General features: G+C 34.9%; 1 protein-coding gene across 1 annotated transcript in view; it reads left to right on the plus strand.

Moving 5' to 3' along the window:
• LEMD3 (LEM domain containing 3) overlaps window positions 1–12,762 on the plus strand; it is a 79,327-nt gene that overhangs the window by 38,853 nt on the left and 27,712 nt on the right. The window contains exons 2-4 of the mRNA XM_004053508.5: window positions 2,633–2,670; window positions 7,825–7,891; window positions 10,379–10,446. Of these exons, the coding sequence (XP_004053556.1) occupies window positions 2,633–2,670; window positions 7,825–7,891; window positions 10,379–10,446 (173 nt within the window). The remainder of the gene's footprint in view (window positions 1–2,632; window positions 2,671–7,824; window positions 7,892–10,378; window positions 10,447–12,762) is intronic.

Here is a 12,762-nt window from a genome sequence, read left to right on the forward strand (position 1 = left end):
TCTGCCTTTAGGGGATGGAAGAGTAAATTTTGAAGTACCATCTTGGTATTATCATTGCTCTAGGATAAGGGATAAGAGCTGTAATTCACTCTCAAGTCCTTCCCTAGTTTTCTAGTGACTGAATAAAGAATGAAGTGGCAAATTTTTGCTGTGGGATGCTTTTGAAACAAGGTTTCTTCTCTTCAGTTACCTAACTGGGAGAGGGTGTTATATATTTTCACTAGGGGTAACAGTATATGTTGTTTCCATTAAAGACTAGGTAATTTGGATGTGATAGAAGGTATTGGTGTGTTTTTAGAAATACTGAAATGATATGGGGAAAGAAAAAAATGTATAAAGATACTTTGAAAACTTTGAGGGCATTTAATTTTTTAGAGTTGCTGTTTTTGGATGGTGTTTTCTTGTAAAAACTTAACCCCAAGGATATGTTTTACTTCCGCTGTTGTTAATAGGTCTCTGTTCATTTAATAGGTGGCAATTATCATGGGCATTTGGGGAAAAAAATTTTAACGAAGTTTTGTTGGGCAGAAAGTATACTCTTGGCTTTTTTAGGTATGTTATACTCCAGGTATTTTAGACTACAAGGCAAGAGGCAGAAATCTAGAAGGATACTAGGGGCAGAGCAATATTTTCAGCAAAATTGTTTTCCCCCTCTTCAGCTTTCTCTGTTACCCTATCCCTCTCCCTTTTTAGTAGCTCAGAACATACCCTCCTCCATCTTCCTGCAAAATTGAACACTTTTGCTTCAGTTTTAACACACAAAGTGAAATAAAGAAGAGTGCCGAGATAGCACAACAAGCATTTTTCAAGCACTAACTATATATCTAGTACTATGCTTGGTTCTGGGCATGCACATGTGTATAACACATGCTCCCTGTCTTGAGAAGCCCACAGTAGAGCAGTGTGGTGAACATTCATAATTTACAGTTATGCTTTTATGGAGCTACTCACAGAGCTGATTTTCCATTTGATAGTCTTGACAAAAAGTAATTTTGTGTATAATCAAAAAAGCAATACTAGCATAGCTTTTTTTCATAGACATTAAAACTTGTTTTTGCAACTGCACACTTATATTTTTAAGAATTGTTCTTATAAAGAGCAAATAAAACACCTTTTACACTTTGTATTGTTTGGCTAATTTATTGTCATTTGTTTGGCCAAATGACAAGGCATTTTTTTGGTAGTATGTTGAGCTAAATATAGCTGTTCAATGTTTATATTGAAAAATTAATATTATTAAAAAGGGTATCTTTTTAGTCCATGTGTTCTGATCCTTAACATTTTATTTAATCTTGAAGCTATATTATTTCTTCTCCCTATTCCCCTTTTGAGTACTTTTGATTTTCTGTAATATCTTTCAAAACTTTTTCTTTCCCAACATTAAACCCCTTTTGATGTATAGAGAAATGTCGTTTAAAAATCCATTAGCAAAATCCCTTATGATGATAACAGGATACATTTTTTTTTCCTTGCTCTTTTATTGTACCTTGTTAAGCTGGTCTCACATGAACTTTCTTAGAATCAGGCAGTTCCTGGTTCCTATGGGACTTCCTGTTTTCTCAAATAAAAATAGAAAAGCATCTCAGAAAGGAAACCTGGTCAGTGTGAACTACTTTGTAAGATCAGTTAGTCTTAGTTAGTCTTAGTTGTGGCCTGGATTATACAGATATATAGTCTATATAAAATATAAAAGTTTACAGGTATCTGAAAGCTTTGAATATTTTCGTATGTAATATCAAAATAAACAAAATGATAAGGAGAAGACTCTGAATTAAAAACCCTGAGAGGTGCTACATATTCAGCCATAAACATTTTTGTATCTTAATTTGGAGGTGAAGGAGGGGCATAGGGCTTGGATGGAAGGTGGTAAATCCTTTCCTTATTATGTAATATATTATTGGAAATTTGGAATTGTTTAATACTGAGACTTAATTCTTAGTTACTTTGATCTGTATTTTTTTTTCTTGCCACTTTTTCAGATGTTGGCAAGGATTAGGAAGGTGGATTTTAAAAAAATCATTAGAAGTCAGAATTCTAAATGAATTATTCAGTTTTAAAGCATCTTGTAGATTTCTTTCAGTAGTTAACTGCTTCTTTAGTCTATATTATGAAGAGAAATCAAGTTAAGGTAGAAACAAATGATATAGTCATTAGCAGTAATAATAATGGATAGTGTGTATTGAGTACATATTAAGTGCTTGACACTGTGTCAAACATTTTATCTTGTTTATTTCATTTAATCCTGACAACAACTGTATAAGGTAGGTATCATTGTTATCCATACTCCTTTAAAGAAGAAACTACAATTTAGAGTAGCTAATTAGATGTTAGTTCAAAGAGACATTACTAATAAGTGGTAGAGGTGGAGCTGGGACTTGAACTCAGCTTCTGTGATACCAGAGCACCTGATCTCAATGATTGTGAGGAAAACCACTAATTCAAAGTGAGAATGATAAGTATAAGTCTGAAAAATTACTTCCCTAACCTTTATTATCACCAGTTTGTTTACATTTGGTTTACATATTTATATCCAGTTTTAGCAAAGTACATGCTGGCATTTCAGAGAGTTTGTTTGGGGGATTTTAATTCATAAGTGATGCTAATACTTGTCTTTTTTTTCCTTCCTTGATAGTAGAAAACCCCTTTGGTGAAACATTTGGAAAAATACAAGTAAGTAAACGATCATAATACTGATAATTTTGTGTCATGTTTTATATGATAAAAGCATGAGAATGACTATCAACTAAAAAAAGTAATTTTAAAGTTATTTTAGTCTTAAAGAATAGGTTTTATCAACTAAAAAAATAGTAATTTTAAGGTTATTTTAGTCTAAAACAATAGGCTTTCTTATTCTGAGTATTCCCTAACTGTTGTATAATTAAATCTGACACAGATTTTCTCTTAAGAGCTGAACTGTTTATCACTTTACTGTAAAAGACTACTGCCAAGTAAAATGGGAGTGGCATATCATCAGTGGATCTTGTCTTACACTTAAAAGTATGCCTGTTGCCTGTAGTTGTTGGATACCTTAGCAGTTTTTGTCCGTTTTGCCCTCATTTTACCTCTTTGGATCTTCTGCATATTGGCATGCCTATTCGACCATCAAAAGGACTTAGAAAGGAAGCATATCCTTCAGGCTATTTCTTTCATTTTTTAAAGAGTGCTATAATACTAATTTTAACCTAAATTTTACTTATGTAAAAATATTTTTCACTTACCCATCATTACAGGGACTTCAGAGATTAAGATGTTTAAGCTTGTAATTAGTTATTAATTTTTTATTATAGGAACTGTTATATAGACCTGTATAGAAAACATTATTTGTTGTACTGAAGGATGTGTAATAATGTGTAATCACATCCATAGAATATTACTTTCTATTGTTAAAGTGGAACTCTGAAATGATTAGTAATATTCTATTGCAGTGATAATTGTTTAAAACAAAGTTGGCTTTTTCAGTTGCATTAAGTATAACACTGCTACAGTGTCATAATTTAAATTTGGTACAGTATACTTACTGAACATTGGAAATAGAAGACTATTTTCTTCTGTTTAATTTTCCCCAAGGAAGAAACTGAAATTCTGAACTTCTGAATAATAGTAATAATTATAATGAAGATAGTGGCTGTTTACTTATATTAAATGCTCATTCTGTACAGGGCCCCTTGCCAAGTTGTATTAGTCTGTTCTCATGCTGCTAATAAAGACATACTGAGACTGAGTAATTTATAAAGGAAAGAGGTTTAATTGACTCACAGTTCGGCTGGGGAGGCCTCACAATCGTGGTGGAAGGTGAAAGTCATGTCTTAACCTGGTGGCAGGCAACAGAATATATGCAGGGCAACTCCACTTTATAAAACCATCAGATCTCACGAGACTTATTCACTATTCATCACGAGAATAGCATGGGGAAAAAAACCCACCCCATGCATGATTCAGTTACCTCCCACCACTGCCTCCCACAACACGTGGGGATTATTACAATTCAAGGTAAGATTTGGGTGGGGACACAGAGCCAAACCATATCACAAGTGTTAAAATTCATTATTATTTAATCAAAGGCATAATGCAAACAGTTAAAAATATCCTTGAAGAGGCCGGGCACGGTGGCTCACGCCTGTAATCCTAGCACTTTGGGAGGCCGAGGCGGGCGGATCGTGAGGTCAGGAGATTGAGACCATCCTGGCTAACACAGTGAAACCCCGTTTCTATTAAAAGTACAAAAAATGAGCCGGGTGTGGTGGCAGGCGCCTGTAGTCCCAGCTACTCGGGAGGCTGAGGCAGGAGAATGGCCTGAACCCGGGAGGCAGAGCTTGCAGTGAGCCGAGATTGTGCCACTGTACTCCAGCCTGGGCGACAGAGCGAGACTCCATCTCAAAAAAAAAAAAAAAAAAAAATTCCTTGAAGAGAAAATTGGCTGAGGATTGAGGAGGGAAATATTTAATGGTGACAATATATGAGAAAATTGGATAGAGTCACCCTATAGATTTTTCTCCCTCCAAAATGAAAAACAATAGTCTGGGCCTTACTAAAACACAATTAGAAAGTAGCTAATTCAAATTACAAAATTGCCTTTATTTAATGAAAGATTATTTGAAAGCTTATTTTATGTATTTACTTGTGGAACTTTAACTAGTTTGCAGAATTATTAGGGAAGCCAGTAGTTAGACATTAAGCTGAAATATTAGGAGACAATCTGAAAAGCAGTCAAAATGGAAGAAGAGTGTAATCAAACTGTAAACCAGTAAGTAAGTTTAAAAGTTGATTTGTATACTTTTCAGATTTACTGCTAGTTTAGTGTACTTGTACTAAAGATAACTGAACCAAAACCTTTGTTTCTTTCTCAAAATGTATTCATTCACTTAGCATATATCATCATGCCACTGCACTCTGCCACAGCCTGAGTGACAGAGCAAGACTGTGAAGATAGATATAGATAGATAGATAGATAAAGTAAATAGTATATCTCATAAACACCTACTTAGATTATAATTTAGTTGGTCATTTGGATAGCAGTTGAGGCCCTTCTAGTATATAGATGGTCATTTAAACTGTTTGTTTGTTTGTTTGTTTGTTTGTTTGTTTGTTTGTTTGAGACAAGGTCTCATTTTTATCACCCAGGCTGGAGTGCAATGGCATGATCACGACTCACTGCAGCCTCAACCTCTTGGGCTCAAGTTATCCTCCCACCTCAGTCTCCTGAGGAGCTGGGACTACAGGTGCATACCACCACACCCAGCTAAATTTTGTATTTTTTTGTAGAGATGCGGTTTTGCCACATTGCCCAGGCTGGTCTCAAATTCCTGAGCTCAAGCAATTCTCCTGGCTCAGCCTCCCAAACTGTTGGGATTTCAGGTGTGAGCCACCGCACCTGGCCTTAAATAAATTTTCATTGGAAAGATAATTCTTGTAAAAAACTATAGTTGAGCTTTCTGAGTTCTTAAGTTATTTGTATGAGAATGTAACAGTATGTATGTCATCCAGTATGGGATCAGTTCCATCTGATTAAGTGTTGTTACTTCTATTTATCTAGTCCAATGTTTAATATCTGTGAATCAAAAGCTAAAGTTTATTCGCAGGTCCCTCTTATGTTTGTTAAAGATGTAATCAGAGGACAGATGCCAAATGTTCAAATTTTGTTTTGTTTTTGAAAGGGGAGTGAGGAAGAGTATGATAGTACATATAAAACAAAAAGAAAATAAGTCTCTTTTCCAGATGAGAGGAAAAGAAACACAAAACTTTCCATTGCTTTAATCCCAAAACTTAACTAGATTCACCTTGGTTTTATGTGTCACATCCATAAGCTACACTGTCATTGGAACACCTACTCATCCTATTATGTTGAAGATATTTATTAAAAATGATTTTGCGGTTTAATGTATCACAAATGCTTAGGTTTCAGAATCCTATTTCAGCCCTGCTTTTACTTTTTTTTTGAGACGGAGTCTCGCTCTGTCACCAGGCTGGAGTACAGTGGCATGACCTCCGCTCACTGCAACCTCCACCTCCTGGGTTCAAGTGATTCTCCTGCCTCAGCCTCCCAAGTAGCTGGGACTACAGGTGCATGCCACCATGCTCAGCTCATGATCCACCCTCCTTGGCCTCCCAAAGTGCTGAGATTACAGGCATGAGCCACCACACCCAGCCTACTGTTACTTTTTGATGTCTAATTTTTGAAGTTTGAATTTTTGATCTTATGTGAAGATAAGGACTGGCTTGATTCAGAATCTGATTAAGATAAAATTGAGGCAAAAAAATATATATATGTAGGAAGGCAAGTAGTAAACTGAATGAATAAGTAACTTATCTCAGTCAACCATCTGACATAAAACCAGGTATTCTGGTGGTAGGATCTTGGCGCTTTTGATGAGTTTTCCTCTTAGTATAACCTATTAAAGCTGCAATGACAAAAGCATGCCACCCGTAGTGTGCAAACATGTTCTCTTCTGTCCCTGCACATACACCACAAAATAAATGGATGAGGTTGCATGTTATTAGACGTATAAATGTTACTTTTCCAGTCTTTTATATCTTGCTTCAATTTGCTCCATGATGTATTCATCCAGTAAATCTGTTTTGTTGGAAACTTCAGGAAGAAAGAAAGTAATAAAGACAGAGCCCCCTGATAAATCATGGACTTATTTTAGGTAGTGCAATAAGCTATTACCCCCTCCCCACCCTACCCTCCATCATTTATGTCGATCCCTCCTGATCGTAATTGCTCTTAAATTGGAGGTCTTGTTGCTTTAGACTACTTGGTAGGTACTTAGGCTGTACCATTGCAATAATTCTCTATCTGGACTCTTTTCATACAATTATTTCTGCTTCCGAGCCAGCCTATACATTGTACATTCTGGCCCAGGTAGTATTCCTGATGCACAAGTCTGTTTTACTCTCCTGCTGAATTTTCAGAATGAAGTCAAACTCTCTGTCTTGCTATCCAAGGCTGTCTGGTAGTTAATACTAAACAACTTTTCTAGTAGTTTGCAGAATCAAACAAGGGCTACTGGTTATGTAAGAAATATAACCAATGCTTTCATGCCTTCATGCCCTTGCTCAGGGTCTTTCCCATTGCCTAGGATGCTGATCTGTTAGTTTTTCCTTTTAAACCAAACTCAAATATTCTGTTCCATAAATTCTCTTCCCTCCTTCCCTCCTTCTATATTTACAGAAGAAGGAGGGAAGAGAATCTTCTGTATTATTCTGCAGTTGTATAACATTTAATATGTTTTTTGCCTTTGAGTACAGGAACCATCTTGTTCACTGGGTCTCTCGCTTTGCTGAGAGAACAGTTCTTAACTCCTAGTAGATGTTTATTTAATGTTTGTTTCATTTTAACAGTTCATAACTTTATACAGGGGCACCTTGGGAGCCTAGGAGAGGACTGAGTATCAGTCAACATGCCAGTACTCATTCCCTTAGTTTTATGTGGTTGAGTTAGATTAAAACAAGACATGAAGGGCAGCCTTGATGAAGAAAACAGTCTCATATGAACAGTTTACATAAGAATACACTGTGTAGAGGGGGATTGGGAACATTGCTTTGGTGATTGATGGAGTTTATTGTCTGTGAGACCTTTTTTAGCACTAACCTTATGCCAATTTTTAAATCGTTCTCCAGAAAGTGAAATATTTAGAGTAATAATTTAGAGTCTTAGATTAAGGTTTCTTAAAAATATGGTGCCCATTACTTAAATGTGAATTTGTCTTTCAGATTATGTGGCTTCTGTGATTTTAAATTTACTGTTTTTTTTTTTGATTAAGAATTATTTGGTGTTTTTTTCCTTGTAATTGGGTATTTCATAATAACTTCTCTTAATTTTAGGAAAGTGAAAAAACTCTTATGATGAACACATTATATAAGCTTCATGATCGATTGGCACAGCTTGCAGGTAATTGTTTTAACTTTTATAGTTGCTAAAAATGTTTTGAAAAATGTATGTAGCATGTTATTAGTAGAAAATTTTTTTCCAAGTCCAGTGTTATATTTGTGAAATATTTTTCTTTAGAAGTTTTCATTACCTATACAGAGTGATTTTTGATTTTTATATATGTATTTAATCAAGGCTTTTTTCCTGCCTGCCATCTGTATTAGAGGTAATATATATATATAATATAGTTATAAAGTTGATCAAATTTCTTTATTGCATCAGTGGTAACAAAAAATCCGGAAAGCTTAAGTATCAGAGGAATTAGGTAAGCAATGAATTAACTAAAATCTTGGATTAAATATACAAACGCAGATTTTCTTTTGTTGGTTGTATAGGTATCATTCTGTTTGATAAAGTAAATTTATTCTCCTGTAATTTTCTCTCCGGATTAATTGCATTTTCCTCGTATTCTGCTCTTAGTAATTCTTTGAGAGCTCTAAGGTAGTTAACTTGTCCGAAATGGGAATAATTTATTATAGATGAATTAGTATCAAGTTTAGCACATGTAAACTGCAGTAGCAGCTTATCTATTACCTTTTTTTAGTTCTTTTTTTTTTTTTTTTTTTTTTACATATAATCTGAAAGAAGAGACTTGGATTCTTGTAAGCAGGCATAAGAAAAGAAAAATGCAGTTTTCAAACTTTTCTATGTAGCAGAACTTTTGTGTAAACCAGATTATTGGTAGCAGCCTATAGGTAAATATGGAACTTCTCTGGTTGAATGGAGGTATTTAGGATCCTGACAGTTTCCCATCCTCTGATCTATCTTTGTTTTGTCCATTGGGTTCTTAATTCTGGTCAATTTTTTAAGCTTTTAATTCTGTATTATATCGCTAAAAGCCTTCTTTGCTTTGATTGTCATTCACACACTTCAAGCTAATGACATTTATTTGGTATGCTGTAGCACCCAGAGATAGGTTAAGTATATGCTAGTTATGCTAGCTAGGGATATTGCTAACACAAGCTTTTACAGCTATCTCTGTAGCATTGTTTTATCAAGTATGGTTCATGGCCAGCTAAATCAGCATAATCTGATGTGCTTTTAAAGATACGGATTCCTTCCCCTTGAGTAAGGGTCAACAAGCTTTTTTTCTGTGAAGGGTCAGATAGTGGATATTTTAGGCTTTGTAGGTTAGTTTGCCTCTGTTGCAACCACTCAGTTATGTTATACCATGAAAGCAGCCATAAATACTACGTAAGTGAATGAGCTTGGCTGTATTCCAATAAAACTTCATTTATAAAAACCAGAGTAGGCCAGATTTGACCCATGGGCTGTAATTTGCAGACCTCTGCTCTAAATGCATGGGATCTAAATCTCTGAGGATGCACTAATAAACTTTCAAGACTTGTTCATCTGATAGGTACTTCTCCCCTTTTTATAGCTACTGACATTAAAATGATTACTTGAACAAAACTGAAATGAGAACATGGCTGCTTTTATTTTAGAAACATTTGGCAAGGATTTTACTTTAATTATTCTACTTTCATGTTAACAAGCTTTTTAACTACTTGAAAGACACAGGGAAGGGAAAACATGACAATTGGAGTTCAATATGAGGATAATTTATTTCTAATAACCACTTATAGTCTAAAGAAAAAGCCCTGAATTCGCTTCTTATCAACAATTAAAAGAAAAGGTAAATGTAGTTTTCCAAAGATTTATATGAGCACATCCCTTTGTAGAAACCAGATCATAGGTGGAAACTTGTACCTGATTTCCCTGTTGGTCTGTTATAACAATTTTTGTTTTTTAAGATTTTTTTGAGACAGGATCTTTTCTGTCACTCAGGCTGGAGTGAAGTAGGGTGATCACAGCTCACTGCAGCTTCAAATTCATGGAGTCAAGCTGTCTTCTCGCCTCTGCTTCCCGAATAATTGGGACAACAGACGCACACTACCACACCTGGTTATGTTATAACAGTTTTTAAGGCGTGCACACCCCTTGCTAAAGATAGGATTAGTTATACTCTGAAAATGCACATACTTTAATTCATTAATAAATTCAAACTTATTTGAACCCTTAAATGATTAGCTTTAAGAATAGATGTGTAAGTTAAGTTAGGACAATGAATTTGCTGAATTTTTTCCCTTTTAGGAATAATACATATTTCTGGAGGGCGTCTTGTGTGCCAAGATCTGTGGATAGGCATCAGTGTGACATAGTTCCTATACCAGCTTACAGTTTAGTTGGGAATATAAGAGGAAGATATGTTCTTGTTTAGACTGAAATGCATTTAAAAGTTGTGGTTTATGTAAGGGTAGTTGTTTGTTTATATTCTTACTGGAATTTCTTCTAGAAGGTATAAATAATATTGTTCATGTTCTTTCTTTACTGATTATAATATAACCTGTAATTGTATAATATATAAAATATTTGAATTAATTATGTTTGTTTTCTTCTGTTTAAGAGAGTACTGATTCAAAATTAATAATATGCTAATCTTTCCAGGAGATCATGAATGTGGCAGTTCTAGTCAAAGAACGCTTTCTGTTCAAGAGGCAGCTGCGTATTTAAAAGTAAGCAGTGAAATTAGAATTTTAATAGCTATATTTTTAAAAATTATATAAATCATTGCTACTTGTAAGAATCATATATTTGATTATTTTAATTGTACTGTTAAAAGCTTGGGCCTGCTGTTTAGTATAATATGAGCAGTTATGAGAAAGTAAAATTGTTCAACTTTTTTTTTTTTTTTTGTGAGACAGAGTTTCGCTCTTGTTCCCCAGGCTGGAGTGCAATGGCTGATCTCGACTCACTGCAACGTTCGCAACCGGGGTTCAAGCGATTCTCCTGCCTCAGCCTCGCGAGTAGCTGGAATTACAGGCACCCACCACCTCGCCCAGCTAATGTTTTTTGTATTTTTAGTAGAGATGGAGTTTCACTATGTTGGCCAGGCTGGTCTCAAACTCCTGGCCTCAAGTGATCCGCATGCCTTGGCCTCCCAAAGTGCTGGGATTATAGGCGTGAGCCACCTGTTCAATTTTTTTTAGTTTGTTTTAGAACATTCTCTATGAGAGAATGCATATTAATTTGGAAAGGGTACAAAGAAACATTGGTCATAGGGAAATTGAGATAGGTGAGTAGTAGCATGTAAGAGAGCAGGTAAATATCTAACCATTTATTTAAAATCTTCTGTCCCAGATCAGTTTCTTCTCCAAATACTAAGAGAACTTGCCGTTGAATTTTCTAAACTACTGTAAATAATTTCTGGAAAATCTTAATGAAAGGTAGTAAAAGATTAAAGATGGATAAATGTCATTCTGATTTCTCAGAAGTGGAAAGTGGCATTTGAAAACCATGCAGGAAAGCTTGTTGTCGGTCCAGTTCCATAAAGATAATTTCATAAAGATCTGAGTTCTTGCAAATGTAAACGTTGATGCCTGGAAGGTGGCTGGCATTTGAACGTGGACAAGTCATGCCATACAAATTTCATGCCTCCCATCCTCTTGTTAAAATTGTGGTAAAAAATACATAACATGAAATCTGTTAACATATTTTTAAGTATACCGTAAAACTATATGTGCATTCTTATACAGCAAATCTCTAGAACTTCTTCATCTTGTATGACTGAAACTCTATAGCCATTGCACAGCAGGTCCCCATTTTCCTCTGCTCCATATCCCTGGCAACCACCATTTTACTTTCTTCCTCCATCAGTGTGATTAACAGATACCTCATATAAGTTGAATCCTGCAATTTTTGTCCTGTGACTGGCTTATTTCACCTAGCATAATATCTTCAAGTTTCATCCATATTGTAACATGACAGTACTTCCTTCATTTTTTAAGGCTGAGTAGAATTTCATTGTATGTATACACATATTTTCTTTATCCAGTCATGTTGATGGGCTTTTAGATTGTTTCCACCTCTTGGCTATTGTGAATAATTCATCAATGAACATGGCAATGCAAGTACTTCTTTGAGACTTTACTTTTAATTCTGTTAGACAAATACCTAGAAGTGGGATTGATAGATAATATGGTAGTTCAACTTTTTATTTTTTGAGGAACCTCCATATTGTTTTCATACTGACTGTACCATTTTACATTCTTTCCAATAGTATAGTAGGATTCCGGTTTCTGCATATCCTTAACACTTATTTGCCTTATAGCTCACTGTGTTTTTATTTGTGTTTCCCTGATGATTACTGATGTTGAGCATCTTTTCATATACCATTTATATACATATACATCTGTGTGTATATATAGCATGTAGACAGCATATATATAATACCCTATCTGTTGGCCATTTGTATATCTTCTTTGGAGAAGTGCTATTCAAGTTCTTTGCTGATTTTTAAGTTGGGTTATTTATTTTGTTATTGAATTGTGGGGGTTTCTTATGCATTTTGCATATTAACCCCTTGTCAGATATATGGTTTGCAAATATTTTCTCCCATTCTGTAGGTTACTTTTTCACTGTATTCACTGTTTTTTTTTTTTTTTTTACTGCACATATGCTTTTTAGTTTGATGTAGTCCCACTTTTCTATTTTTGCTTTTGTTGCCTATGCTTTTGGTGTCATGTCCAAGAAATTATTGCCCATATCAACGTCAAGAAGCTTTTCTTCTATGTTTTCTTCAAGAAGTTTTATAGTTTCAGGTCTTACATTTAAGTCTTTAATCCATTTGGAGTTGATTTTTGTGTATGGTATAAGATAAAGGTCCAGTTTGATTCTGTTGCATGTGGAAATCCAGTTTTCCTAGCACCATTTATTGAAGAGATTGTCATTTCTCCATTGTGTAGTCTGGCACCCTTGTAGAAGATTGTTGGATCATACATCAGTGGCTTTATTTCTGGTTCTCTATTTTGTTCCACTGGTCCATTTATGTC

This window comes from Gorilla gorilla, chromosome 10 (assembly GCF_029281585.2).
Source record: "Gorilla gorilla gorilla isolate KB3781 chromosome 10, NHGRI_mGorGor1-v2.1_pri, whole genome shotgun sequence".
In the NCBI taxonomy this organism is placed as follows: Eukaryota; Metazoa; Chordata; class Mammalia; order Primates; family Hominidae; genus Gorilla; species Gorilla gorilla.